Source organism: Pavona decussata, unplaced genomic scaffold (genome assembly GCF_977016875.1).
Source record: "Pavona decussata unplaced genomic scaffold, jaPavDecu1.1 SCAFFOLD_186, whole genome shotgun sequence".
Taxonomy (NCBI): Eukaryota; Metazoa; Cnidaria; class Anthozoa; order Scleractinia; family Agariciidae; genus Pavona; species Pavona decussata.
In genome coordinates, this window is record NW_028145595.1 from 1957750 (window position 1) to 1985137 (window position 27388).

General features: G+C 37.2%; 1 protein-coding gene across 1 annotated transcript in view; it reads left to right on the plus strand.

The window, feature by feature from the left end:
- The window catches only part of LOC146462646 (uncharacterized), a 50069-nt gene extending 23552 nt beyond the window's left edge, over positions 1-26517 (plus strand). The window contains exons 15-41 of the mRNA XM_085085427.1: positions 1617-1733; positions 3235-3289; positions 4514-4615; positions 5133-5213; positions 6223-6276; positions 6453-6600; positions 8125-8403; positions 8896-9027; positions 10209-10378; positions 11100-11237; positions 11810-11876; positions 13747-13846; positions 14475-14582; positions 15192-15267; positions 16719-16805; positions 17571-17637; positions 18035-18217; positions 18955-19272; positions 19674-19877; positions 20813-20971; positions 21353-21573; positions 22065-22393; positions 22893-23084; positions 23628-23783; positions 24531-24829; positions 25599-25766; positions 26356-26517. Coding sequence (XP_084941553.1) covers positions 1617-1733; positions 3235-3289; positions 4514-4615; positions 5133-5213; positions 6223-6276; positions 6453-6600; positions 8125-8403; positions 8896-9027; positions 10209-10378; positions 11100-11237; positions 11810-11876; positions 13747-13846; positions 14475-14582; positions 15192-15267; positions 16719-16805; positions 17571-17637; positions 18035-18217; positions 18955-19272; positions 19674-19877; positions 20813-20971; positions 21353-21573; positions 22065-22393; positions 22893-23084; positions 23628-23783; positions 24531-24829; positions 25599-25766; positions 26356-26375 — 4030 coding nt within the window. The 3' untranslated portion in view covers positions 26376-26517. The remainder of the gene's footprint in view (positions 1-1616; positions 1734-3234; positions 3290-4513; positions 4616-5132; positions 5214-6222; positions 6277-6452; positions 6601-8124; positions 8404-8895; positions 9028-10208; positions 10379-11099; positions 11238-11809; positions 11877-13746; positions 13847-14474; positions 14583-15191; positions 15268-16718; positions 16806-17570; positions 17638-18034; positions 18218-18954; positions 19273-19673; positions 19878-20812; positions 20972-21352; positions 21574-22064; positions 22394-22892; positions 23085-23627; positions 23784-24530; positions 24830-25598; positions 25767-26355) is intronic.
- The last annotated feature ends 871 nt before the right edge of the window (positions 26518-27388 follow it).

Below are 27388 nucleotides of genomic sequence, written 5' to 3' on the forward strand. Positions count from 1 at the left end.
AAAGAAAATGAAGCATTCACAGCCGTACGTTCATGTTTGGCCACAAAACCTTAAATGTGGTAACTTCACATTGTTTTTTTGCAGAGGACGGTAAATAAATTTACCAAAATGTAAAACAAGCGTGCAGAGCGATTGTTTTTGCTAATTAAAACTATTTTTTTTGCGGCGTTGTCGTTGCCGTTGCCGTTGCCGTCGCCGTCGTCGTTGTTTACGCTCCCTAATACCTGCAATTCCTACTGTGGATTTCAAGCCCAACGGGTTTACCCTAAAAATTTTTGGGTGGGAGTATACCGCTGGGACTCCGAAACCCTTACCCTAAACCAGATCAAGCTCAGTTACAGTTTGCAACCCTATTAGACTAAAGACCAAAATTCCCTACCCTATCCCAGACCCGCTATTTTGTAGAAACTCGGTCACTATATCACAGTCCAGCCACACCAAAATCTTTTACGTGAACAGCAACAACTAAAACACGTTTTTTAAGTGTCCATTCTCGAGAAACCTAGTCTACACTAAATTCTACAAGCAATTGATCAGTTTCCTGGAATATGATTCTCTACTCTAGACCAAAATCCCAGAATAAATTGCTTGAAAACCATACCCTTCACAACCGGCACATATACCTACATTGCTTATACATGAGAATATCCCCAAGGGGGGGTGGGGGGGGGAGGGGGTTCAAGAGGACACTGGAAGACAATTGGAATTGAAAACTTACCAAAAAGAAGTAATCTTACGGCTGTTACTGGCCACTTAATGGAGTGATGCAACCAATCCCTAGAGATTCAAATGACAATGGCGTAGCGCCGATGTTGGTGCACCATAACAGAAGAAGCTAACAAGAAACCTTTTATTGACGGAACGCTAACAGTCTATAAAGTCCCAACTCCTGACGTGAATACTACAGCGCTGCCTGGTCGTGCCATGACCTTCAGCCAAATGCTTTATTGTGTACTTTCAAGCCTTCGGTACAGACTATACAAATAACGACGTTTTAAGCTATGTTTAAATACACACACTGACTATACCTCAAGGGTATATTACATGTAACACAGCCTCTGATAGACTGATTTTAACGACGTGGGTCCACTGGAAGTTAAATCACATGCGTTGGCCTGCTTCATAAGTTAATAAACGATATACTTTGCGAACATATCGCGGACAGGATTTTTTGGTTTTAGACCCTTTGCTCCTTCATATGAATATTAAACGCTAAAAGGTATATTGGAAACAAACGGAACCCCAAGATTATGAATAAGTTTTTTTTTTTAAATGGTGCTCGATAAATTTTCAAGTGGCTTTGGGCAAGATGTCCAGAATAGAAAATGGATTACTATTACAAGAAATATGGCAAAATTGATCAAGTTCTTCCCCTTGTCTAGAAAAACCACTAAAAACGTCTTATAGTTAGTTTCCTCTTAACAAAATCACTTCCTATCTTTGTCCTGGTGTTTTACGAGCATTTCATGTCTTGAAGTAGTTTTAATGGTTGAACCCAAGTCGCTAGAAATCCTTATGACATAGACCCTTAATTATCCATGACAAAACACCCCGCTCCCCTCCCCCAATGTAACATGGTTGCACACGGATTCATATTTTCTGTTTATGATTCACAGAACCAGACTTCCAGGATTTTCAGACTGCAATATGGAGAGGCTTAAAAAGGTCGATGACTTTTGTCTGTACAACAAGCCAGCTTATCAGGTACTTCAGAAACTCATTAATAATTCATAAGCCATTGACCTATCAAATGCTCGATAAAACATCACGTGAAGTGTTTTTAAAACCCGATAAAACCTCCTCCTTATAAGCATGCGGTGTTTGATGTTTTTATCGTATGCTAATTTCCAACGTTCACAAACGGCATCATTATTATAAACTCTCTTGACACACGCTTTTCCGGGAATATTTTTGAAGCCGTTCAAAAAACTCGCAGCACGTATCTTATGGTGTCTAAAACCACTCGGCTGCGCCTAGTGGTTTTAAATCCCGATAAAACACTGCTGCTCGTGTTTTAAACATTACATAAAATTATGATGTCAGTGTATTATGTATTTCGGTTTCTGTTACCCATTGTTTTAAAACAGATCTGAACAGAAAATTGTCCTTCGACTAGATTGATCAACAATATATTTATTGAAACAAGGACCCGCACTAACTTTATATGAAAGGGATAGCTCCTCCCACTTTTGTCACACTGTCAAACAGGAAGTAACGTGGAATCTTTTTTTTTCTTTAGATAAAACTAGTGAACAGCACGTCTGCGAACTCTTACAGTTTTAAAACGATTTATTTTCTCCTACGCGTTTCGTGTGACTAACGCACACTTCGTCGGGGAGTTTTACAATACAGCATAAGTGACCTGTATATATACCTACATAAAAGACTAAAATGAATTTTACATTACGTAAAACAGCACCTACGCTAGCGGATTTACATGTAGGAAACAGGCGAAAAGGTGTGCAAGGTGTTACATATTTTGTGCTTGACATAATTTTGGGCCCCACAGTTTTAGCTAAAACTGTGAATTTTTTATATAAAACTAGTAAGCAGCACGTCTGCGAACTCTTACAGTTGTAAAACTATTTATTTCCTCCTACGCGTTTCGTGTAACTAACGCACACTTCGTCAGGGAGTTTTGTAATACAACCTATCGTTTTACAACTGTACGAGCTCGCAGACGAGCTGCTCACTAGTTTTATCTAAAAAGGATTTAAAAAATACCAAGGTTCCTTTTACAGTGCAACTCCGTGTTTAAAGCAGTGCTCATATTATTTAAAAAATAGTCAAGAGCATTAAGCATGAGCTACAGGTTTAATAGTGAGTGGTAAAAATGTCAAGCTAGGTAAAATTGACGAGAACCTCAGAACGTTGGTGATGCAAGCAACTTAGACAGAAACTTAATTTCGACTTCGCCCAGTAGGAGTTATGAGAAATGAACTGTCAGTAGTGTAATTTTTTGATGTAATTGTTACAACTGCAGTGTAATAGTTAATATAGTAGTTTAATGATTGTACCACGTAATATAATTATAAATTACATATTTAAAATGGAAAATAAAGTAAATGGGTTTTCCCTGTGCTTACGCCTGCGTTTTCTCAGAGTGTTTGTATGCAAAGACTCTTGGGGTTGCACGCATTCCTGTGAGTTCGGTAACTTACTCTTAATTAGCCAGTAAGCGTTCACTGACGCATCCTTTTTTGATTTTTCAAATGAACTAAATGTATTTTTTATTTTGTTTAATGGAATTCGAGAGGCGGATGAAGAATGTGACTGTGGTTCACCAGAGGTTCGTGTAGACCTCGCTACTGTTTTAAAGAACTAGAAAAAAACATAAACAATAATCTTTATTTCGCGCTACACAGATTGATGTTCGAAGTAATTATCTGTTTAGAGAAACGAACAGTTTCCGTTAGTCAAGAAAAAGTGTGGGCTACAAGGAACAGGTTATGTCTAACGGCAATAATAATAATAATAATAATAATAATAATAATAATAATAATAATAATAACAATAATAATAATAATGGTTGCAAATTAATTAATGTCATCTCGTTTTGGCAAGAAGAATTGTTACACAACTATTTACAATTGACTTCTCACACATGGTAAAATAGCTGATATCTAACGCCAGCTAAGCCAATCAAAATCCACTTTTTAATAACACCAGATATATGCCTCAGTTATACAATACAATACAAACTTTTATGATACTTACTGAAAAGGGCTTTTCAGTGACAAAAATAATTAATTTACAACATGGTACGTCAAAACGATAGTAAATCTAAAATGATGATTTATACAAGAAGAGCAAAAATTAAGCTAAAGAATGGTCGCTAAAAATAACAAGATAAACTCTTTATGTAAGAGCTAAGACAGACTAGAAAGGAAAGCGGCGAATAAATTGGCTCGAAGTTTACGCTTAAAAATAAGAACAGAGTTGCAGGGTTTAAAGGAATTGTCTAAACTGTTTCACTACTAGACAGTAATAGAATGTCCTTTGTCCAGATTTAGATTTAAATAGGGGGATTTGATAAAGCTGAGAGCTTCAAGTCATGCGACTGCTTACTTACTTATAGGTTGAGCATATTGCGTCATGTGTCTCATATAACCAAAAAAAAAAAGAAACTATTATAGACAATAGACAATAGACATTTTACTAACAATAGACCCACGGACTTTTTGCCTAACAAAAGACGGATCGAAACGCACCAATCACTTTTTACAGTCTTCACAGCCAATAACATCACGGCTTACTGACAAACGACCAATAACATCTGGACTTCGTTGACCAATCAGGTTAACAACCAGACACGTATATACCACCTACTGACGTTCCACAATTCACTTGACTCTGAAGTTGACTTCCGCTCAGGTTGTCGAAACGTCAGTCAAAGTCACCACAAACAGTCCTTCTCAGGACTACACTCACCCGGATGATCATAATTTACGTACTTATATTATTTTTCTATCCACCAACCGCAGGTTGCTAATCTCATTTCATTTTTCCTCAGATGTGCATGGCCAAAGATCCATGCTGTGAGCCTCACGATTGTAAACTAAAGGCAGAAGCCCAATGCACTGATCTGCACAACGAATGCTGCAAGAATTGCCTGGTAACATAAATATTATATACATGTTTTTCTCTCCCTATCACTTTTTGTAAACATCCATGTTTAAAGTGGAATAGCCTTCCTTTGTCAGTAAGTCAAGCTAAGAACACTGACATTTTAGCTAAGACTTATTTATTTCCTAGGGTTTTTTAATAAGATTTTAAGTATAATTTTAATTTTTAAGAATATTAATAAATCAGGATTTGTATGTTGATGTATATATTTATTTATTTTACGATTTTAATTCTTATAGATTATATTAGTTCGTAGGTTATCAATTTGTAATTTGTAGGTATTATATTAAAGGTAATATTATTATTATTATTATTATTATTATTATTATTATTATTATTTTTATTATTTTTATATATATTATTATTATTATCATTACTATTATTATTATTATTATTATTATTATTATTATTATTATTATTATTATTATTATTATTATTATTATTATTATTATTATAAAGAGGACAACCTGACGAGAGTCCTAAATAAGGATTTTTTCGCTTTTCAGTTCAAGAAACAGGGAACCTTATGCCGTGAATTAAAAACAGATTGTGATGTACCAGAATACTGTACTGGCGAAACTGCATACGTAAGTGTATAGATCTCGTATGAATCCAGATCTCGCGCAACATTTTCCGATTCAACATTTTCTGATGTACTAAAACTAAGACGTTGGAAACAAGGCATTTTTGTCATATTTCTAGGAAATAGATGAGTATTTAATCTATAGATAGTTTTAAATCTAGAAAACATTATCAAACCACGGAGGTAAAATAAATTTTGATGCTTTTAAACACTTTGAACAGGCGGACACATCTGACGTCATATTTTTCTAAAACTACCACTTTGGATTTCTTCCGAAAATGGTCTTCTCTAAGCCAAAATTCTTAACTTTGAATTGACAATGCATTCAAACTCAAGGTTGCTATTTTCACGTTCAAAATAATAAATGATCAAATATGCCATGTTTTTGCAAACTCTATTTCCACAGCATCCTCTCGGCACTCGTACAATACCCGATTTTCACCTCGACAAAATTTTAGCAGACCAAAAATACGTACTAACTACGGTAAACACACTTTACAATTCGCAGCATCACAAATATGGGAAACAATAGACTGTAAAATTATGCAATCAAACTCCGCTTCTCCGTTTATAACCAACCACAGGAAAAATTTGCTTATAAACCAAAAGTAATGTAGAGTTCTTCACCGTCATCCGTTCGCTAAACACGCTCTTTTCCTTTTCAAACCTTTCCAAATAATTGTCTCTTCCACCGAAATAATTTTCTCTTCCATCGTAAGCAGTGCCCAACTCGAAAGCAGCATGCTCGTTTGGGCACTGCTCACACTAAACAAAACAAATTTATCCTAATTCTTTTTATTCCTCCTTTGTAATATAAATGTTTATTGTTTTTTATATATTGTATTGAATCTCGTTGTACGTGTGAAAAATAAAATCGAATTGAATTGAATTGTAAAAATATAAAATGATGTAAAACTGCTGTGCACTTGGATTTGTGTCATCGTGCCATCTTTCCACTCAAAATTTGTATGTGTCTGTAGTGATCGAGTATTTGTTTTGTCGTTAAATTTTAGTGTCCGGCGGACAGCATTATCGTCAATGGATACCCGTGTAATCAGACCGAAACGGTATATGTTTAAAACAATAAATATTTCTTTGGCTTTATTCTTTTAATTTTTAGGCAAGTGTTAATTCAAAATAAAGTGGGAATATCCTTTCTCAGAACCTCTAGGTTCACGCTGTTATGTTTTATGGCGGGTATTCTTTTTCGATTAAAAAATAAGCCATGGCTATTTATTTTAAGGTGGTGGAAGGAAGCACTAACTACTACAGCGTTTTTGTCAGAGATTTGAGCCCTAATATCAACGCTCGATATCTACGTATAAGTCCTCAATACTGGAACAAGTATCCATGTCTTAGGGCTGACTTCTTGGGTTGCAGTTCGAATGAAGGTATTGGTAAATCATTTCATTTCATTTCCCTCATAATACTACCTTATTATAGGAAATTAACTTTTCATGAAATCATAGTTAACTGAGGGACTGATTATGAAACCTTGCCATTAAAACAATGGTGCTGCAATTTATGTTGGAAGGGCCCCAACCCTGCACGATCCTTTGTTTTAAAGTTCACATCACAGTTGAATATCTTAACAAAAACGTTTTGATTGGTCAGTTGCTCTAACACATTCCAAATTCTATTGTTGTTTGTACAGAGTCAAGGCCAAAAAGGCAAACAAAAACATACAACAAAGAAGTTTGTCAGGTTTCGTAACCATTGCCTTTGATTAACTTATTATGATGACATCAACGTAAATTTTAAAAATTTGCGTTAATGTAAGTGGCGTTCATTTATGTTATCGTTAATTACCGCGTCATTAATCCATTATTTTCGCTCCAAATTCTCTCTACACTCCAGAAAGGAAATAAGCATTGTTTTATCAGGATGGAGATCCGCCTGGTATCATGGGCACTGTGAAGAACGCTAGAAGTGATCAGATTCCTCAGTTTTCACGAACACTGTTTGCATTTCGGATCGTTACACTTAGTGTTAAAACAAATTCGTTCCTGTCAGTTGTCTCAACAAATTCTGGTTTTTTGTGTAAGTCGCGTTACAATACAACACAATACAATACAATACAATACAATACTTTATTTACCCACGCTACATCTAGGAGCGATAAAAACTCGCTAAAACATGTGCGTGAAACGAAAAGCATCAAAAAGAAAAGAAATAATTTAAAAATTACTTAAATCTTAAATCTATCTAAAAACCTCAGGCTTCTTCAAAAGACATTTAAAAAAAAATATTCTTGAAATTTCTAACATACGCAGGTAACGAATTCCAAAGTTTTGCGGCTAGAAATGAGAATGACTTATGGCGCCATTCTAGATTAAAATTGGGTAGCGTTAAAAGTGTCCCCGACCCTCTTACATTGTACAGATTTTAATCTCAAAAAAATCTTCTATGTACCTCGGATACATAGAAGAGAGAAACTAACTACAGTGAGTTCACTGTCTTGCACGGTACTTAGATGAACATTTAGCAGAATTTTACCAAAAAAAAAAAATCAAAGAAAAGAAAAGCGCACATCTAGTAAAAATTCGAGCAAAGAATTCAATCGCTAACGTAAATGCTGGAATTAGCTACTTCATGTGAAGGAAAATGTTTGTAATTTTTACACACAAACGAACAACTTCCTTATAATCACGACTTTGTGAATTTTTATCTTCTGATTCGGCTGGAGGAAAAATGAAGCTCCGATTGCTTAAAGAGCACTTTAAACACATGTTAGCAATTAATGGAGGAGTCCCAAAAAAGACTACACCAAACTGAACAAAAGCTGTATTAGTCCTGTAAATCTGACGTGTATTCATATCAAGCAAAAACATATTCTTCCTTCAACCTATCCTCCTCCTGCTCCAAATTTTCAGTAGGTATTCTAATAGCATTATTACAACAATTCCCTCTTGTAGTCAATCCAACCGCTCAAACACCATTGAAGTCCTACAAACTGAACTTGTGTCTGGTGCCAGCGACCAAGACTTGCTCGCCAAACGACGACGATCAACTAGAGTGGATAGCTGGGGATAAGTGCTCAGAGAGCCACTTTCAATTCTCATTGGGCGCAGATGGTGTGCTACGTCACAGTTGCAGTGGAAAAATGGTGTGTCCCCAAGGTAGCGGCAACGGTGCAAAGATTGTGGTCAGCAGTACATGCACAGCTGATAACTCCAAATTTGAGCGCACATCAGGTTGGAATCACGTGATTACTATAGACCATTTAATTCTAAAGAGTGTTAAAAAGGAGCTATGCTACGAGTTAAAGTAGAACTTTAGAAAACCAACGTAAGACATTTGAATATAGGAAACCGGTCTGTCACATCAAATCCAACATTTAATTTTGCTTAAAATTATTCTACTAGTGCTTTGAAAGAAAAAAAAAACACTGGTTGGTGTATTTGTAAGAAGATGGCCTGGATAGAGTTGCATTGAAACTTGAAACCATGTGGAAATTGTACCTTTTTAGGCTGACTTGATGAAATCCTTAAGTGCGACTTTTTACGTGGACGCCATTAATTAAAAGCCACATTTTTCTGATGCTGTACTAAGTGACAACACACTTAGCCTACATTTTTAGACTGTCAGATGAAAGGTCGCGACAGTCCTTTTTGGTGTTCCTTCTTTTTAGGGGGAAGGGGGGTGCACTTTTACGTGAAAGAGTCAACAAGCGTATTTTTTTGCAGGTCATTCTCTAAAGCATGTACAGACTAACAAATGTATACACACCAGCGGGTATTGGCCTGACCCTGGTAAGAAAATGGCACTATGGCCAGGATGCGATGAAGGAAGGTTAGAAATCTGGCTTGTGAAACAAGGTAAGCGATTCAAAGAGACTTCTACATCACGATCCCAATATGTTTCAACTGAGACAAGACGTTTTTGTTAAGAGATCATAATTTGGGTCCCTATGGTTTTATGGATAAACGTTTACTGTGTCTACCAATCAGAAGCCCGTTAGATTGCATACAAGTAGGATAGTAAAGTTCTTAAAGTACGAAATCCAGAGATTTACATGTGCTGCAATTTTCGTGCTCAGATTATACAACTGTAAATGGTTTGAATCCTAGAGTAACACCACAAATAAGTAGAAACGGACTCGTCCACCAGTATTGGCTTCAGCATAATTGGCCAAGAGGGAGCGAGTGAGTTTTCGCTGACATTTGAAAAAGTTGTACCTTGATTGACATCTATTACGCAACGTGCGGAACATTTAGCAGGGGAACTTGTTATGACCTTGGGGTCTCTTCCTTCCTTCCTTCCTTCCTTCCTTCCTCCCTGCCTTCCTTCCTTCCTTCCTTCCTTCCTTCCTTCCTTCCTTCCTTCCTTCCTTCCTTCCTTCCTTCCCTTCCATCCTTCCTCCCATCCATCCTTCCTTTCTTCCTTCCTTCCTTTCTTCCTTCTTTCCTTCTTCCTTCCTTCCTTCCTTCCTTCCTTCCTTCCTTCCTTCCTTCCTTCCTTCCTTCCTTCCATCCTTCAATCCTTCCTTCCATCCATTCATCCATCCATCCCTTCTTCCTTCCTTCCTTCCTTCCTTCCTTCCTTCCTTCCTTCCTTCCTTCCTTCCTTCCTTCCTTCTCTCCTTCCATCCTTCCTTCCATCCAACCTCCTTTTCTTCCTTCCTTCCTTTCTTCCTTCCTTCCTTCCTTCCTTCCTTCCTTCCTTCCTTCCTTCCTTCTCTCCTTCCTTCCTTCCTTCCTTCCTTCCTTCCTTCCTTCCTTCCTTCCTTCCTTCCTTCCTTCCTTCCTTTCTTCTCTCCTTCCTTCCTTCCTTCCTTCCTTCCTTCCATCCTTCCTTCCTTCCTTTCTTCCTTCCTTCCTTTCTCTCTCTCACTTTCTTCGTTTCCTTCGCTCTTTCTTTAGTTCTTTCGTTCACAACCACTTTACCCACAGAAGCACCGTACCAAGGCTGCCAATGGATGATAATTGTAGTTAAAGGCAATCAGATTAAAAATTCTCTTATAGAATGTCACTCCTTTTTTGCTTATTTTTCTTTTTAGATTGTGTGGAGCGTCTTGGTATGGAAAATGGTGACATTAAGGACAGTCAAATTACAGCAAGCTCGTCAAGGACTGGTGATTTACCTAAATATGGGCGACTGAATAGCAAGAAACAATGGTGCCCCGCTGAAGCATCTAAAGAGGAATACTTTCAAGTTGATCTTGGTGAGGTAAGGCAAAGAAAAGGAACAAGAAAAAACACGATCCAATAATAAAGGTACTGGGCTCGGTTGTTTGAAAATCGATTAGCGCTAATCCCCGATTAAAAGTTAATAGGAAAAAAATTAAAAACTTTCTTGTTAAAAATGTTTTTAAAAGCTTATTTTATGCTAGTGGTAAAGGAAAGGTCTACGCCAAAACTGATGGATAAAACTCTTTTCCAAAAATCTTTACTGTTAGTAATTAAGATTGAATCAAGGTTGGCATTAACCCAGGATTAGCCTAATCGGGCTATGAACAACTGGACCTTGGTGTCGTGGAAAACAAGAAAATCACAAGTTGATCTTTCACTTTTATTAGGGCAAGACAATTAACACGAGGCAGAAAAAACAATTTAGGATACGCGGCCGTTTTACTTTAATTGTCATACGAAACTTTTTCTGTGTTATTTCCAGATGAAACCTGTCCGAACTTTGTCAGTTTTAAAACCTGAGATCTTTTTATGTGTTTGCACGTTTTTATCGAAAAATGAAACAAAGCAGACGACCACAGAGCATATTCACAAAATGAAATGATGGGTACAAGTGGCTTTCTTGTGCGGCTTCCGATTCAGGTCAAGATTCTCCCAACGCCTTTGGTGTACCCTGAGGGAAAGGGGTTTGGTGGCTTAGAATGTAATTTAAAATGATTCGCATTTTTCCATTGAATTATCAAGACGATTTGGGATTTCAGATGAAAACTGTCAACAAAGTCATGATACAGGGACGCTCAAGCTGGTATGAATGGATCACTGGATTCCATTTGTACCACAGCGATGATGGTCAGCGATGGACGGGCTACTCAGAGAGTGGAGATAAAACTCATTCAAACGTAGGTAGAATCTTAAAGGGGCAGTGTCGCCAATTTTAAGTGTCAAAATGTTTAGCCAAAAATCGTAGTTGTTTTGATTGAATTGTTAAAATAATTAATAGCACTTCTAGTGCACAGAAACTACTATTAACTATCTTTGACAGCGGATGGCTAGAATTGAAGTGATGGACTGCAACTTGATAAAAAAAATTAGCCACCTTTTTCAAGTTCTTCTTTTTATTTTAGAGAAGTCTCTACAAACTGATTATGGTTTTTTCTTCCTACGAAAAACAAAACTTGATATTTTCTTCTCGGTGTTGTAAGAGCAATTTAATGTTTGACCAAAATACAGCAAAATCACGGTGACAGTGCCCCTTAAACCTCCCACTTACATCAATTAATATATTTTTATTTCGTGTGAAGCTTTATTGGACACTGGGCGGACGTTCCATTAACAGCGATGTCTACGATAATAGTTCGGTACGATGCTTTGGTATCCCAAGGCTATGGTTTTCCTGTCCTGTGCAAGTCTGTCTTAGACAGAAAATTTATTTGCAGTTGCTGAAGTTGTTTTTTTATGTTTTTACTCTCAGTCTATTTGCTACCTTGGAAAATGCAGCGAGATTCATGAAACACAGTGCAAGGACCTCTGGGGGGCAAGTAAGTTCATAGATCAAACCTAGTCATACGGAGCATTGTCATAACGTCATAAATTTGGGTTTACCTAAAACCAAGAATCCGGAATCCGGAATAAAAAAACAAAAACAAAAATTCGTCGACATGAAAATTTCAACGAAGGTTAAAGTCACTTGGGAAACAGTTTTTATAGCACTTGACAAATTATATCAGTCAGGAGCCCAGTGAAATTTCCAAAAGTTTGCCTTAGATTTCATTTGCTGCAGTTAAGCCTACGGTGTTAGTATTCTAAGGCAGTCCCTTTAAAGCGTAAAACTTTAAAAGACACAAGAGCGACACCTATCTATGTTTATAAAATCAAATACACGGAATCTGTCAATCAAGAAAGACTTTCTTTTCTTTCTATTTTTCTTTTTCTGTGTAACTTGTCGTATGCTGATTGGCTTGTGAGTAGGGGATTTTCGTTCTTTCGGAAGAGCCAGGGGAGAAAGATGTGTACGATTGGTGGTGTTTGACAGGTACAGTAGGCAAATCAACGCATTCGCAATGGTGACGATGGAAATATATCTTTACACGTGTCATAACATTGTGACTATCGTATATTACGGCTCAGCAAATTGTTTGGACATAAGAGTGGGAATGGGGCTTAGAATATTTAGACTTATTACCTCTAAATCAAAATCAATAGACCTACGTCTTCCAAGGTACCTGGAATTAGAGGATATAAATAGAAAATAATTTGTTATCTACATCCTGCTATTGTGATTACTAAATTATAAGAAATCGTTCACAGACTCCTAAAGTTCTCACTGTATTTCAAAAAAGGCCATCGACATAAAACGTTTTCTTTGTACCGGCAGCTCGACACTCTTTTGTAAAAAGGTGCATAAATGAATACATCCATACATGACTGAACGCACGAATGTATTCCGGCAGGCATGACAGAACCACGAGCGAGTGAGTGAGTGAGTGAACGAAGGAACGAAGCGGGGAATAAATGAATGAACGAACGAACAGACGGACGGACGGATGAGTTGATAAATGAAGAAATAACTTTGCCCGCTGTCTATCCAGGGTCAGTGCTAATTCGAAGCTTTTTTCAGATGAAATCTAAGCCACCAGACATACCGACTTGTTTCAAAACTTTTTATACTATTATGCAAATACAGTGAGCCCTGCGAAGAGTTGATGAGTGATAAACGCAACACTGACTCTTTTCTCTTGTTACCTTTCATTGTCTCTCTACGTGCTATGGCAGTAGGAAGCGTTAACGAGTAGGAAGAGGTGTAGGGGTATTTAAGAGTACGTTTGAAGATTGGGAACCTTTATTCCAAAAGCGCCATCTTGGATTCTTTTCCCTTAAAGGACCCTAGTCAGCCTCTGCCATTTTCGATGCCATCGAAATTATTGATATTGAATGGTGAAGTGAAATCTTATTGCTTTACTGCAAGTTGTGTTCCTGAATGTACGTTTCATTATCTTTAGTAGTTTTACAATGATTTCGTTCATTTCGACATGCTCCGAATAAAATATAATAGCCAAACTCTCGCGTATAAACAAAAAACAAATTAGGAGTGGCTGACTAGGGCCCTTGAAAATCAGGATCGTAAAAAAGCTTTTTGATGGAATGTTAATGCAGTGAGCAATAAAGATTTCATCTGGCTGTTTACTTTAATCACTAGACATAAGTTGATCTTTCACGAGTTAGTATTAAAAAAAGTGAGATGTTGATGCTTACGTTGTTGGCTCTTTTTGCTTTTACGATTGTTTACTGGCTGTTTACTTTAATCACTAGAAAATAAACATAAGTTGATCTTTCACGAGTTAGTATTAAAAAAAGTGAGATGTTGATGCTTACGTTGTTGGTTCTTTTTGCTTTTACGATTGTTTTTAGCCGCCAAGAACGGAGCCGATGCATGTTACAACGAACTGAACACAAATGCTGCTGGATATGGTACATGCAACCCAGTAAAAATTACCCCATGCCCTTTGAGGTACATTGCGTAAATCTGAGAAAACTTAAGGGCCTGAATTTTTGTTAAGTAGTGTAGTAAAATGATATTTTGAGATGTTTTAACTGACCTATTTTTACTGATTTATCCGTTTGCCTTATCAAGATGGGACACTTAGAACGTGTTCGAAGTTGAGGCTTAGTGCAAAAAGTTAGTCGGGAATTCAAACAGGCTAAAAAAAATGCTTGATTTAAATATTTCGATAGAGAAGTAAACAAAATTAAAAGCTCTTCTGATCGACATCGATGTAATGCATGGAAAGGACTAAAAATCTAGTTATTCACTAAAAGGGGCTATGTTATGGTATTTTGTATCATTCAACTTGTAATTAGCAACGCCAAATTCCTTTAGTTTAATAATGAAATCATGGCCACAAACAAAGATTATTCTGAGAACTTCCCATTACATATTACACTTGAAAACGTCGGGACGAATTATTCTCAAGTTTATCTTTGATCTTGTCGTCTTTGTTGTATTTCTTTTGTTGTTCAACAATCTACAGTCCCAAGCGGTAAAGATGAGGTTTTCATTGCTTTCTATTCCCTAAAATAACGCGACATACCACATTTGAACATGGAGAATATTTACCTAAAGCATTTTTTACATGTAGTGACGTTAAATGCGGCCAGCTTCAGTGCCAGAGCAGTAGGGGTTCCCCAGCAGTTGTTAACTATGGAGGAAGGTACACTAAACTCAATGTGGATGGAAAACAATGCAGGTTTGTCTTAGCTCGTACTCATCATCATCATAATTATCATCATCATCATCATTATTCGGATTCCCCCTACAGAACTTCGCAACTATAGAAGCTACGACAATAAGGAAGGTGATGACGTCATATGATGTGGTAATTTAATGGCGGCCATCTTGGATCCGCCATCATGGAATTCTAAATTTCGACATAACTTTAGGAAAGCTTCGAAATTAAACAAAATTAATCAAAATTAAAAAAGGAACACTAATATGAGCTAAAAATTTAAAGTTACAGTGAGAAAAGTATTTTCTGAAAAAATGCCTGTCAAAAACTGGTTGCCATTGTAACATCAAAGTCAATGAACAACTACCGACCACATAAAGTTTTTTTTCAGATAAATTTCCTAAAAGTTCCTGAAGTTTTATGGTGTTTGAATAAAAATAAAAAAAGTTCTTCATGGTCAAAGTCTCCGCAGGCGGAATCTGCCATCCCCCTCAGTCTACAGTAGGTTGAAGTACCAGATTATTTGAGTGGAACGAACAAACTTCGAAAAATGTTCGGAAAATAAGTATTTCATTGTTTTTCACAGATAATTAATTGCCTCCTTGTTTATGTCATTTCCTTTTAATTTAGTGGTGCAGTCTTAAAATCTGCAGATGAACCTGGTATTGGGATGGTCCGAGACGGAACCAAGTGTGGTGACGGCAAGGTTAAGTAGTACTACTGATTTTCACTCAACAAATTTTGCACTGTGATTGGTTGATTCTTGGTCACTTGTCCCTGATCAAATAGAAATGTATCCCGACCGGGATACAATTTCGCAGTTGTCGCCCTCTCAGTTGTTTGTTTGTTTGTTTGTTTGTTTTGTTGTGATTGTTGAAGGGAAAGTCTAAATATATAACAAAGCACTAAATGTATGGTCCCTCGGGAAACTAGTTAGTTTTGTTTTCCCTCGAGTTTCCCTGATTTCCTTGATGTTTCCCTCGACTTTGTCTCAGGAAGCATCAAGACCCTCGGGAAAACAAAACTAACTGTTTCCCTCGGGTCCATACATAAAGTGTATACTGTTTTAGCAGCAGGAAAATAGTAATTCAGTCTACAGAACATTTTCATAAAAATGGACGAGTAACTGGGATTATACATATGATACATATGGTACAAAGATTCTTATATAAACCAGTTTTCGGCTAAGAGACTGCAGCCTCTGACGAAGGATGAAAAGCGTTACAGGAATATATAAGCATAACAAAGTGCGCCCCAACTAGTGACGAGTAGCTTAGGTAAAAGAAAGGAATTGTTATCTGCATTTAATATTAGTCATGGCAGTATGCTATGATTCCAGAATTTTCGCACTCGGTGGTCAACTTTATCAGTTACCCAAGTGTTTTTAAAGTTAATTCAGTGAGTGTTATAGAGGTTGCATCTTTGAAGGCAGCTCTTGACATTTGAACAATATATTAATGATACAAATCGGTCTTTAACTAGTTACTATCTTCTCGCCGTAAGGCTAAAAAATAAAAAAAAATCACCAATGGTGATGTTAAAGAGGCTTTCAAGCCAATCATCTTCAGTTGTATATCAACGGCCGAAAGCATATTGGAAAATAAAAAGTGTCCTTTCTGCAGCCTTTACGTTTGAAATATAATTTGATGTGACGATATTTTGGTAGTTATGTGATTTTTAAAGTATATTTGTTATATAGTATACTGGAGTTATGAACTCATCCTGTCTCTAAGACGCATAAATTTACATTTCACGTTCGAAAGATGTAAAATGATTGACCAGACTGTCACTATTATAGTATAAATACTGCTTCCGTTCAACTCATCTGGGTTACCAAGACAAATGGCTTATATTATACTATTTATTTATCATTATTATTATTATTATTATTATTATTATTATTATTATTATTATTATTATCATTATTATTTTTCTTTTTTACAAAAAATGATGTTATTTTCTTCAGGCGTCCCTTTTTTTACTTCTATGATTGTAGTTAGGTAGATAGATAGTTTGTTGATAATGATAATTATGTAGCTGATGGAATTACATGTACCGTGTCTAAATAAAGTTATCGTATCGTATGGTATGGTATCAGGTCACTGATAGGCTGACGTATACACTCTTTTGTTTTTATTTCACTACAAACACCTGTAGATGTGTTTCGCCCAGGAGTGCAAAACATACACCGAGCTAAACATCACATGCCCAATGGTAAACGGCAAAGTGTGTGATGGTAAAGGGGTGAGTTTAACTTATTTCTAGGACTCAACGGGGTGGGAGGAGGGGTAGTTATTGGAAAGAGGACGCCCAGCGTTTTTTTTTTTTTTCTAACCTATTTAAACCCAGAGTGACCTCACTGAGAATACAGACGATTGTACGTGCATGTGTGCAACTCTCAGAATGCACCACAGGCAGCCCAAGTTCGCGTCACTAGAGAGCGTGTGATGATTAATAACTAGTGAGACGATGACCTTTGAGTGCAAGCGGTATTGGGTTACAGACAGCCGTTGAGAAATTTGAAAGCATTATAAGACTTTGTATGGGAAATAAAATGCCGACGATTTTTACGCTAAAAAAAACCCGCTGAATTTAACTTTTATTCAATGAAATGAATAAAACTGACTCACCTCTGGTGTATCCTTGTGAATTTAGTAGCCTATTTCACCGTTTCGAGCGTTCTTTGAAATCACTGTCATTCCCCTACAGACCGTTGAGAAATTTGAACGCATTATAAGACTTTGTATGGGAAATAAAATACCGACGATTTTTACGCTTAAAAAAACGCTAAATTTAACTTTCATTCAATGAAATGAATAAAACTGACTCGCCTCTGGTGTATTCTTGTGCGTTTTGGGGTTTATTTTGCCGTTTCGGGCGTTCTTTGAAATCACTGTCATTCCCTTCACAAGACGGAGTCTCCGTATATACAGTGGGCCAGGAGAAATCCCTACAAGTTAGCGAGGGAGATAATTCTTCCCGGTAATGGTTACCTTTGTTTTTTTTTAGATCTGTACAAACGATCTGAAATGTCACTGTGAAGGCGGCTACGATCCCGACACTCTATGTACCTCATGTAAGACGCATATTTCACGCACTTTTTTTTAGTACAGTGAATAACAACATTTATACTTAGTAAGAAACATGGAATTTAAACTCACTGTGACAGTATAATGTATTTATATAAAAATGTCCTTGAATTTCATGTTTGCTCACACGCCGGTTCTTACTCATGTATAAACTACAATTTGTTGAAATGAACTCAAAATATGGGGAATTTGTAATTCTAAGAAGAGAGGGGTGGAGGTTGGGGTGCGGAATCCAGGAGTGAAGCATAGCAGCATTCGGTTTTATAAAATTTTGAAATTTTGGATAGTTCTACGTTTGGTAAATCTGGTATAATTTTTGATGTGGATGAGGGAAAACCTTTAGCATGATCTGATGAAATGATCGCTTTAATTTATATTAACTAGTGTTGGTACCTAAAGATGGAGCCTGGAGTGAATGGTCTCCGTGGACTGTATGCGACAGGGGTTGCAACGGAGGCAAGAGAAAAAGACATCGATTCTGTAACAGTCCAATTCCTGTACACGGAGGAGCTGATTGCCCTGGAGATCGACATGATACTGAGGACTGTAATACCGAGAGTTGTCCTGGTAAGTGCAATAGAGTTCATGGTCTCCCGTTCCCAGGAGTTATGGCTTTGAAATTTTGGTAGGTGAAGCTCATGCTTGTTCTCGAGGTCCTGGCGCTTTTTCAGATCAAACTCGATAGGTTCTATGGTGTTGTATCAGGCATCGCTTCTTAACTCCAGACTTAGACGTTTAGACTTCTAATAAGTCCTTAGCCTCTTATCAAATGCAACAGTATTCTTCTAATTTATTCTAATATTAATTTGGTGGAGTCAGCTATTTATTAATTAATTATTTATATGTGAATTAGTACATTTTATCTCAATTCATGTTAATTATACTTTGTAATATTTGCTTTTAGATCATATATCAGTTAGATTCTTTGTAGATTTTAAGATATCTAGGACCTTCTCGAAAACCACAGTATTTGTAACAGAAGCTTCAAAATTAATACGTAAAGGTACCTTTATAACGAGAACTGATAAAGGCTTTAAAATGGTTAAAACCAGTGCATCTAAAAGATACCTCACAAAATAAAACGTACAGTACCCTGTATCAAAATGTTTTTAGCCTCATATTTTCGGCCTTCTGGTTCTTCTTTCCTTCAATAAATTTGTTACTTGATTCTTCCTCTCATTCTTCTCCATTTCTGATTTACCTTTTTATCGATACTACTTGTCAAACTTAAACGACAATGTATTCAGTAGGAGTTGCTCTTTCGGAAAGCGTTTTTTCTTTTTGAATTTCTGTTTTTTTTTTAGTCGCAATGTCATGCAGGCATTTACAAAAAATTGCCGAGGAAAAAAAACACTTTTACCCGGACGGTGTGTACAAGATTAACCCCACAGGTTCCCAGGAAATCATGGCGTACTGTGACATGTCACGTGATGGTGGCGGATGGACGCTATTGGTTGCGAGTCATACTAATAGCTGGACTGCACAGAACGTTCTTTTAAAGAATGCCGGCTCTCCACAGCTGTATGGCGATTATTCCATCCTCAAACATGCAGACAGTATCAAAGATAACATCAACGTCGCCGGATTAAAGTTTCAATATCGACTGGAAGCTCAGGATCGAGGTGATCTATTACACTTTAAAGACTTCCAGATGGCTTTTTATTATTAGTTACTTTTAATATTTTAGAGACTGTCACAAACATTTGTGCAATTTAGCGTGTTGGAATCCATTCAACAAAAGTGCGAAAAAGGTCCAATTTTTCATTTAACGAATAACAACAACTTTATTTTCACATTTCCTTTTAAGATTGTATTGATACATATCTGGATATTTAGTTAATTTAAAGTTTTAAAAACATTAATACGGATAACTAAACATAAATATCTAATGTTGAAACGCCTAGCGCCTAAGTAAATCATATAGTTTATGTAATAACAATATGTAATCCTGGCCCCTTGAAATGATTAGAATCACGGCGTTAAATGGAGCATTTTTCATTTGCTGTTGTGTATGATGCCTTAGGACGATGGGGAGGTATTTGGGAGGCACTAAGAAGCTATACTTTTACGGCTACAAACAACAATCAGACTGACATCGAGCTCATCAAAAAGTCTGATGACTGGGAGTATGCTGACAATGGCGTTGAACAAAGAATGCCATGGATTGCTGATGCCAGGTTAACGACTTCAAAAGATGCGTTCTCTAAGTGGTGGGGATCGATAACAGGTAAGTGCTGAGAAATAAAGGAAAAGGATTTTAACCTTCTGTTCCGAAGAATGCCGAAACAAATAGGTGGACTGCATTGCTACCATGTTGGTGGCCAAAACAAAAGAAAATATTCTCACATAGTTTGCATAAAAATTGAAGTAAACTCCCAGAAGACAATCACCCAAATTAACCGATAGAGGGACACTATAAAATTTTTCAAGAACATGAAAGCTACCTTAAGAAAGGTAATTTTTGTTCATTAACGACAGGAATGTTCCAATTTTGGGAAATTTGGCCTGTCATAATTTGGTTTCCATAGTGACATCATATTCAAAAAGCATTGACAGACCACAACAAACTGTTTCCAGATACTTTTTCAAAAACGCTTCAAAGTTTGATAGTGTTAGGTTTCATATTTAACAATTTATAACCGTTCAAAGGCCGCGCGGGCAGAATCCGCGCCGCACGTCCCTCCCTCCCCGGTTTAGGTAGGGTTAAGCTGCACAGCTAAGTAAACCCATGATACTTCGATATACTACAAGAAGGTATCCCCTAATAACTCTCATTTGAATGTTATATTTTAGTATTTCGTTCCAAAAACTGCCTCATGAAGATTTCATCCAAAAACCCAAAAATTATGACGTCCCTTTCAGGAACAAAAAAAAAACGGTACCACATCAAAACACCACTGGGCATTAGTAATGTGCATTTGAATGGTCACACTTGAGGATTTCATCAAAAGATATATAATAAGCTTAGATATGGAGAAAATGAAAGACTAGGTAAGGGGATCAAGGCAAACTTCAGAAATTAGTTAAAATAGGGCTGTGGTTATGACGAAGAACAGTAATGCATGTTATGTAGAAATTGTATAAGAAAGCCCATTATCAAGATTGACCAACTCATTAAAGCAAATTGTTTCTCGATACCTTCTTGTTTCTGCATTCATTTAGGTGATGATAAAAAGTATCATCCGGCACCGTGGATGGATGGTCATCTTCAGGAAAGCCAGCCATCGTATATCTGGTACTGGATGAGGGAAGGGCCTTATGAAATCCCAAGGTCCTGTATGGAAGTTTACTTCAGGGGACTTCAAACAAACCCACCTTCAGGTTAATGAGAGAACTGCATAAATTATTACTCCTGTTAAACTACACTGAGGTAATGTTTAAAACACAAGCAGCAGTGTTTTATCGCGATTTGAAATCATGAGGTGCAGCCGAGTGGTTTTAGACCCGATAAAACACGTGCTGCTTCAAAAACATTCCTGGAAAAGAGTATGTCAAGAGAGTTCATAACAATGATGCTTTTCTAAACGTTGGAAATTAGCATACGAGAAAAACATTAATACCGCATACTAATAAGAAGGAAGTTTTATCGGGTTTTAAAACCACTGCACGTGATGTTTTATCGACCATTGGATAGGTCAGTGGGCTTATGAATTATTAATGAGTACTCATAATTGCATTTTGGTGTTATGTTTCCCCGATCAGACGGCGTTTTTACAATCAAGCCGCCAGGACTTCATAAAGTCAAAACATATTGTGACTTTACAACGGAGGGAGGGCCTTGGACACTACTAGTCACTAGCAAGACTCACAAGGGGTGGGACAAGGACAACATTAAGCAGAGAAACATAGATAATCCGTCATTACAAGATGACTTCTCTATTCTTGGATTTGCGGACGCCATGAAGGACTTTGATAAATCTCAGGTGAGCAGGAAAGCAGCTTAAAACAGAATTAATCCTACTGCGGAATGGGTTATGTCTTCTGTGGTAAAATGGAAAGTGGGCGGTCACAACTTTTCGATTCATTGCTAAGACAGCGCGAGGTATCGAATTATTTGCTTTTGCGATAATTTCTCTTATGGTCAAGATCGTTTGCTTCTTTTCTACGTGCAAAGTTGTGCACCTAGCAATGAGCAAGCATCTCAGTACTCCAAATTACTTCAAGCTCAATATCCTGCGATGGATTTGCTTCTGATCAAGGGGGTTGGGGGTAGGGAAGCAGTTATACTAATAGTCGTGTTATGCTGGCTATCCTGTGACGGAATTTCATCCCATTAAGCGAGGGAGTAGTTATACTCCTAGTCACTTGATGATGAATATCATGTGTTGCACTGACATCCCATCCAAGGACTGGAGAGGTACCACACCTTGCCCCATCCTGCTGCACTTTTTCAATTACCATGTTGTTTATACAGGAATACTTCCAATATCGCATTGAGGCAGATGGCAAGAACCGTTGGGGAGGAATCTGGGAAGCACCACGTGACTACACATTCCTTTCGACTTTAGAAAAACAAACCCAAGTGAAAATTGTTAAGAAGTTCGGCTCCTGGGACGAGAACAGCAACCTGGGAAAGCGTATGCCCCGGCTGGGTTTAACAAGTAATCTATGCTTAAGCAGCGCAGCTATGGCTGATGACACTTCAGGAGCTATGGTATTCAACAGCGGTGCTGGATCACTAACGTACTTGAAAGAGAAACCCAAACCGAGTGTGGTAAGATACTGGATGAGAGAAGGAGCGAGGTAAGTACACCAAAAAACATATTCTCTTCAAGTATAAAACAACTATAACAGATATTTTCTCGAATTACACCTCAACACAAACAACAATGGGCCGTTTAAATCAGTGTATATACAAATATGATGCACTAAATTACGTAATGTAGTACTTTAGAAACTGTAAAAATTTAATTTAATTTTTTTTAAATTTTTAATTTAAATTTAAAAATTTAATGTGAACGGGACATTTAAAAAGTTTCGTTATTTTTCGTACTGCCAATCTACATTGCACGACGTAAATGGTTGGAATAATTGCGAAGTGGCTGAAATAACGTAAATTTATATTTTCAATTGACGTTTTTGTTGGCGTTGCCGTCTTCGTTGCTCATTATAAGTTCCTCAGAAAAACATGACGACAAATTTATTGTCTAGTTTCTACCGAGTCGTACATAAAATTAAAATGAAGTGATCGCAAACGTAATTAAGTTGGGGTAACATGACGGGTATTAATCTCTCCATTTAGATTGTCGTGCAATGATATAAAACTGCACGGAGTGAGAGCTGGTAACAAGTACAAGGATGGCTTTCAAATGATAAGAGTTAGTGGTGTCCAGTACCTCCCCGTCTATTGCGACATGATGACATCTGAGGGCGGGTTCACTTTGATTGTCACCAGTGCCCACAACGGCTGGACTCGGGCTCAGGTTCCGCGCAGGTAACAACAATTAACTTGCTTAAAACTTTTCTAAATTCAGATCTATCATCAATGAAGGAGAGATATATACAAGCAGGAGTTTTTTTTTTTAATTTCGACGTTTTCATCAAATCCCTTAAACATTTCATCATTCCCATTGATCCAGATCCCTTAATTAATTCATTGCCGACTGATCACTTAAGTTCAGTGCCAATAAAAGATGGGGCCATTTGTCTTCAGTTAATTTGGAACAGACTAAACACCTCTTTAAGAGAAGCGGAGTCTCAGACTGATTTTAAGCGTGGCCTGTCGAATGCCATATTATGATCTTCATAACAGCCAGCTAATTAATTTATCTATTTAATGTTTTTCTATTTTATGTCAATAATTCTTTGTATTTCTTACTGCGGCTAGTTTTTAGTTTTAGCTTATTTTTTTTCTTTAATCGAGGACTCTTCTGTAAACCACTTTTTATGACATTGGTATCCTCAATAAATGTTACTGTTATTATTAAAAGCAAGGATAGAAATCGAAAAACATTGAGACGAATAAATGCTATTTCAGGAATCAATTTCGCCCGGCATTGCACGAGGACTACTCCATCTTGAATCTAGCAGACAGCATTAAAAGCCTTAGCAATAATGGCTCGTTCCAGTACATGTTGGACGCTAATACTCGCCGTCACTGGGGTGGAATTTTTCAGGCGCCAAGTTATTACAGGTTTGGTTAAAATGCTTCAATATCTCGGAGGAACATAAGCGTACTTAAAAACACCAAAGGCTCCTGTGAGCCAACTCGTGAATGCAGAAGGTAACAGTGGTAACCGTAAAGCAGTGCTTGCATCAAAATACGCTACAAGGAAATATTGCGGAAATGCCTTATCTATAAAGTTCTTAGCTTAACGTGCAAAAAAATAAATTACAGATGCACTCTGAGAAGTTTTGTCTTGGGATGAAATCAGCCCAAAATAATGAATACCCACGAGGGACCTTCCGTGGCACGGCTACTTTTTTATTTATGTATTTACTTGCTGTCCGCTATTGTCGCGGTGAATTAACACACCCTCCAAAGATTTAAAATGGTCTGACCCGTAGTTGGATAATGCTTATTGTGGGGAGCAGGGTTGGCGCAGTGGTAGAGCACTCGCCTTCCACCAATGTGGCCCGGGTTCGATTCTCGGACTCGGTGTCATAAGTGGGCTGAGTTACGTTTGTTGGTTCTCTACTCTGCTCCGAGAAGTTTTTCTCCGGGTACTCCGGTTTTCCCCCCTCCTCAAAAACCAAATTTGATTTGATTTGATTTGATTTGATTTGATTTGATTTGATTTGATTTGATTTGATTTGATTTGATTTGATTTGTGTTGTGTTGAGTTGAGTTGAGTTGAATTGTTTTGATTTAAAAAAGGGGTTTAAAAAGTTAATTCTGTAACTGTTTATTTTTCATTAATTTTTTTAATGTTATGTTCAGTTTTATGTCATCAAATAGCGAAAAGGAAGATGTGCAACTAATACAGAAGTTTAACGACTGGGAATACGTCTGGTGGAAGTCCATAAACATGAGGATGCCCTGGTTTGACGCTGACGGGACTGGTAAGATGGCAATACTGACCACATCTAGTAGCCCCACCTACTACCCCTCGGGTTCAATTTTATGGGCTGGTACGGACCGGCATCCGGCTGATTGGATTCGGGATGGTGGCATGAGAGACCCTGGTGTGATCTGGTACTGGGTGAATGAAGATGACTGTGATGCCGATAGAAAACCAGGTGGGGCAACCACTAAATTTGCCTGCATAATTTGCATAAATTAAATACAGACCTAAAGACATGCAAAAATTACAGAGAGATTTAGGGCTCGACGTTTCGGACTCATCTTGATTCCATTATCAAGAGAAGATCAGTTTATGAACGCGGATATTTCAATAGGCTACAGCTGAAAATTAACATATTAATAGATGGTTAAACAAATACTTTAGCGCGAATTGAACCAGTTTGCACGTTCAGTTCTGGTATGAGTATGTCTTTGCTTCAGCAAATCCATTTGCAGATGGAAATACAAAATGATGAAAATAAATAGCATATACATCAATTTGATGTTTACTATTGAATACATGAACAATGGTAAAACAAACAATAAAATTACTAGATTATTGAATAACGCGCTATATTTCATGCCTGATATTTCATTACATCGTCTTCTGGTGTTTCTTGAAAAATAGAATCAGTAGAATTGAAAAGCAAAATTCTGAGACTTACTACGCTTTCTTGAACGCTTTCTCATAGTGGGATACTGTGCACCTAATGCGTTTGTTTTTTTTTTTTTCGTGAAAGGCAGGCTTCAAAGTAGTGATTTCAACGTAACATGGCCTTAGCACCAACGAATCTCCTGTAGCTCAGTGATAGAGCATCCGAACTAGTAATCGGAAGGTGATGAGTTCGACTTCTGATTGCAGCACTCGGATTTTCTTTTTCTGAGTTTGCCTGTGTCACTCGTCCAATAACATACATTCACATTACTATCTTTTATTCATTTTAGTGGATGGTGGATTGGCGGAGTGGACTGAGTGGGGACGATGCGACAAGCTGTGTGATGGCAAGCAAAGGAGGGTTAAAACATGCACCAATCCCAAGCCGCGCTGTGGAGGAAAGCCGTGTGATACCAGCATTGTTACTAAGGAGGAACGATCTTGCAAGCATTGTCCCGGTGAGTGCTGGGTTACTTAAGGCTCAGATGAAACCTTATACTTTTGTTAAGGACGGTGCCTCCCGAGATACTCGGGTTTCCTATGGGTGGTGTCTACTTATACAGCGATATTTTTGCGCGGTTTAAAACTATGCGGGGAAAGCAGAACTTAGCAAGTGCTCTTTGAAGCCAAAAAGAAAATCTGGGGTAACCATGTATTTTTCAGAGATAATTAAGCTCCAGTTTGGAAAAAAAAAGCTGTACATTACTTTGTATTTTACTCTTTCTTAGAACAATTGTTGCTTAATTATCTCTACAAAATGCCAATTTTCTTTTTGGGTTTCAATAGCCATTGCTAAAATCTGCTTTCACCACATAGTCATAAGCCGCGCAAAAATTCTTATTTATGAGTATGCCCTTTCAATATAAATTCCAGCATCATTGTTGGCATAGCAAGGTTTCATAACCGATTGCTCAATGAATTATGGTTTGGTTTTGCTGTAGTTTTTTCTGCACTACAATAAAAGATTGCTAATCTGGATATTTCATTCATGCTTTCAAAATATTTCTAAATGTTCAACACATAAGTTTCTTTAATGCTGTTTTACAGAACCACCAACAGAAGACTGACTGTCATGGTGAAGGTGAAGAAAGCAAACTTGGACAAAATTGTATGGGCAAGAGATAAGGGGATTTAGTTGAAAACGACTTTCCGGGTAGTATAAACTTGAATGTGGAAATTTGAATGCTTCAATAGAAAGCAAATAAATAAAGTTTGGGATATAAAAACTATGAATCAGTTTTATCTTTACTTTATACGCGAATAAATTATTTCCATACATACCGCATGCACTACACTGTGCAGCAACATTGACATTCTTGATATCCCTTGTCAACTAGAAGCATCCGATACATGTCCTTCAGACCATTAATCATGATTCCCAGTCCCTGCATCTCTTACCCCTCGTCATAATGAGAAGAGATAAGAAGAGAAGAAGCCGGTATTCTTCCTACTTTGCCTTAAAACGACACAGTGGACTGCAGTGGACTCGAGGAAAAGCTAATTTAGAATGGTAATTTCGTTTGGTTGAAACAAGGTCCCGCACTATTAAAGGGACAGCTCCTTCCCCGTTTGCCAAGTAACAGGGTTTCGTACTCTTTTGGGATCAATAACTTTCAGTGACCTTTTCAAGTTTTCCATGAAAAAATATTCCAATTTTATAGTGTCAAAATGTACAGTGTTTATTTCTACTGAGTGAAAATCTGTTTCTTGGTTCCTTTTTTTTCTTTATTTTTTTTTTTTTTTTAATTGTTCATCTTCTTCCTTTTTTATTCCCTAAAAATAATGCTTACTGGGTGATTTTTCTCCATAAAAATAATTTTCAACGACTTTCCATGACTCACAATTAAAATCCATGACTTTCCAGGCCTGGAAAACTAAATTACAAAATTCCACGACTTTCCAGGTTTTCAATGACCCGTACGAACCCTGAGTAATCGTTGCTTCAATGTCTCATTAGTGGTGGCAGATGAAATGAGAAATAAGGATGCGAACGGTGTGGAATCGGTATTTCGTTGGGGAATAAAGCCAAACGTGTCGTTTAAAAATAAATCTACGATTAGACGATTTTTGACAAAAAAAA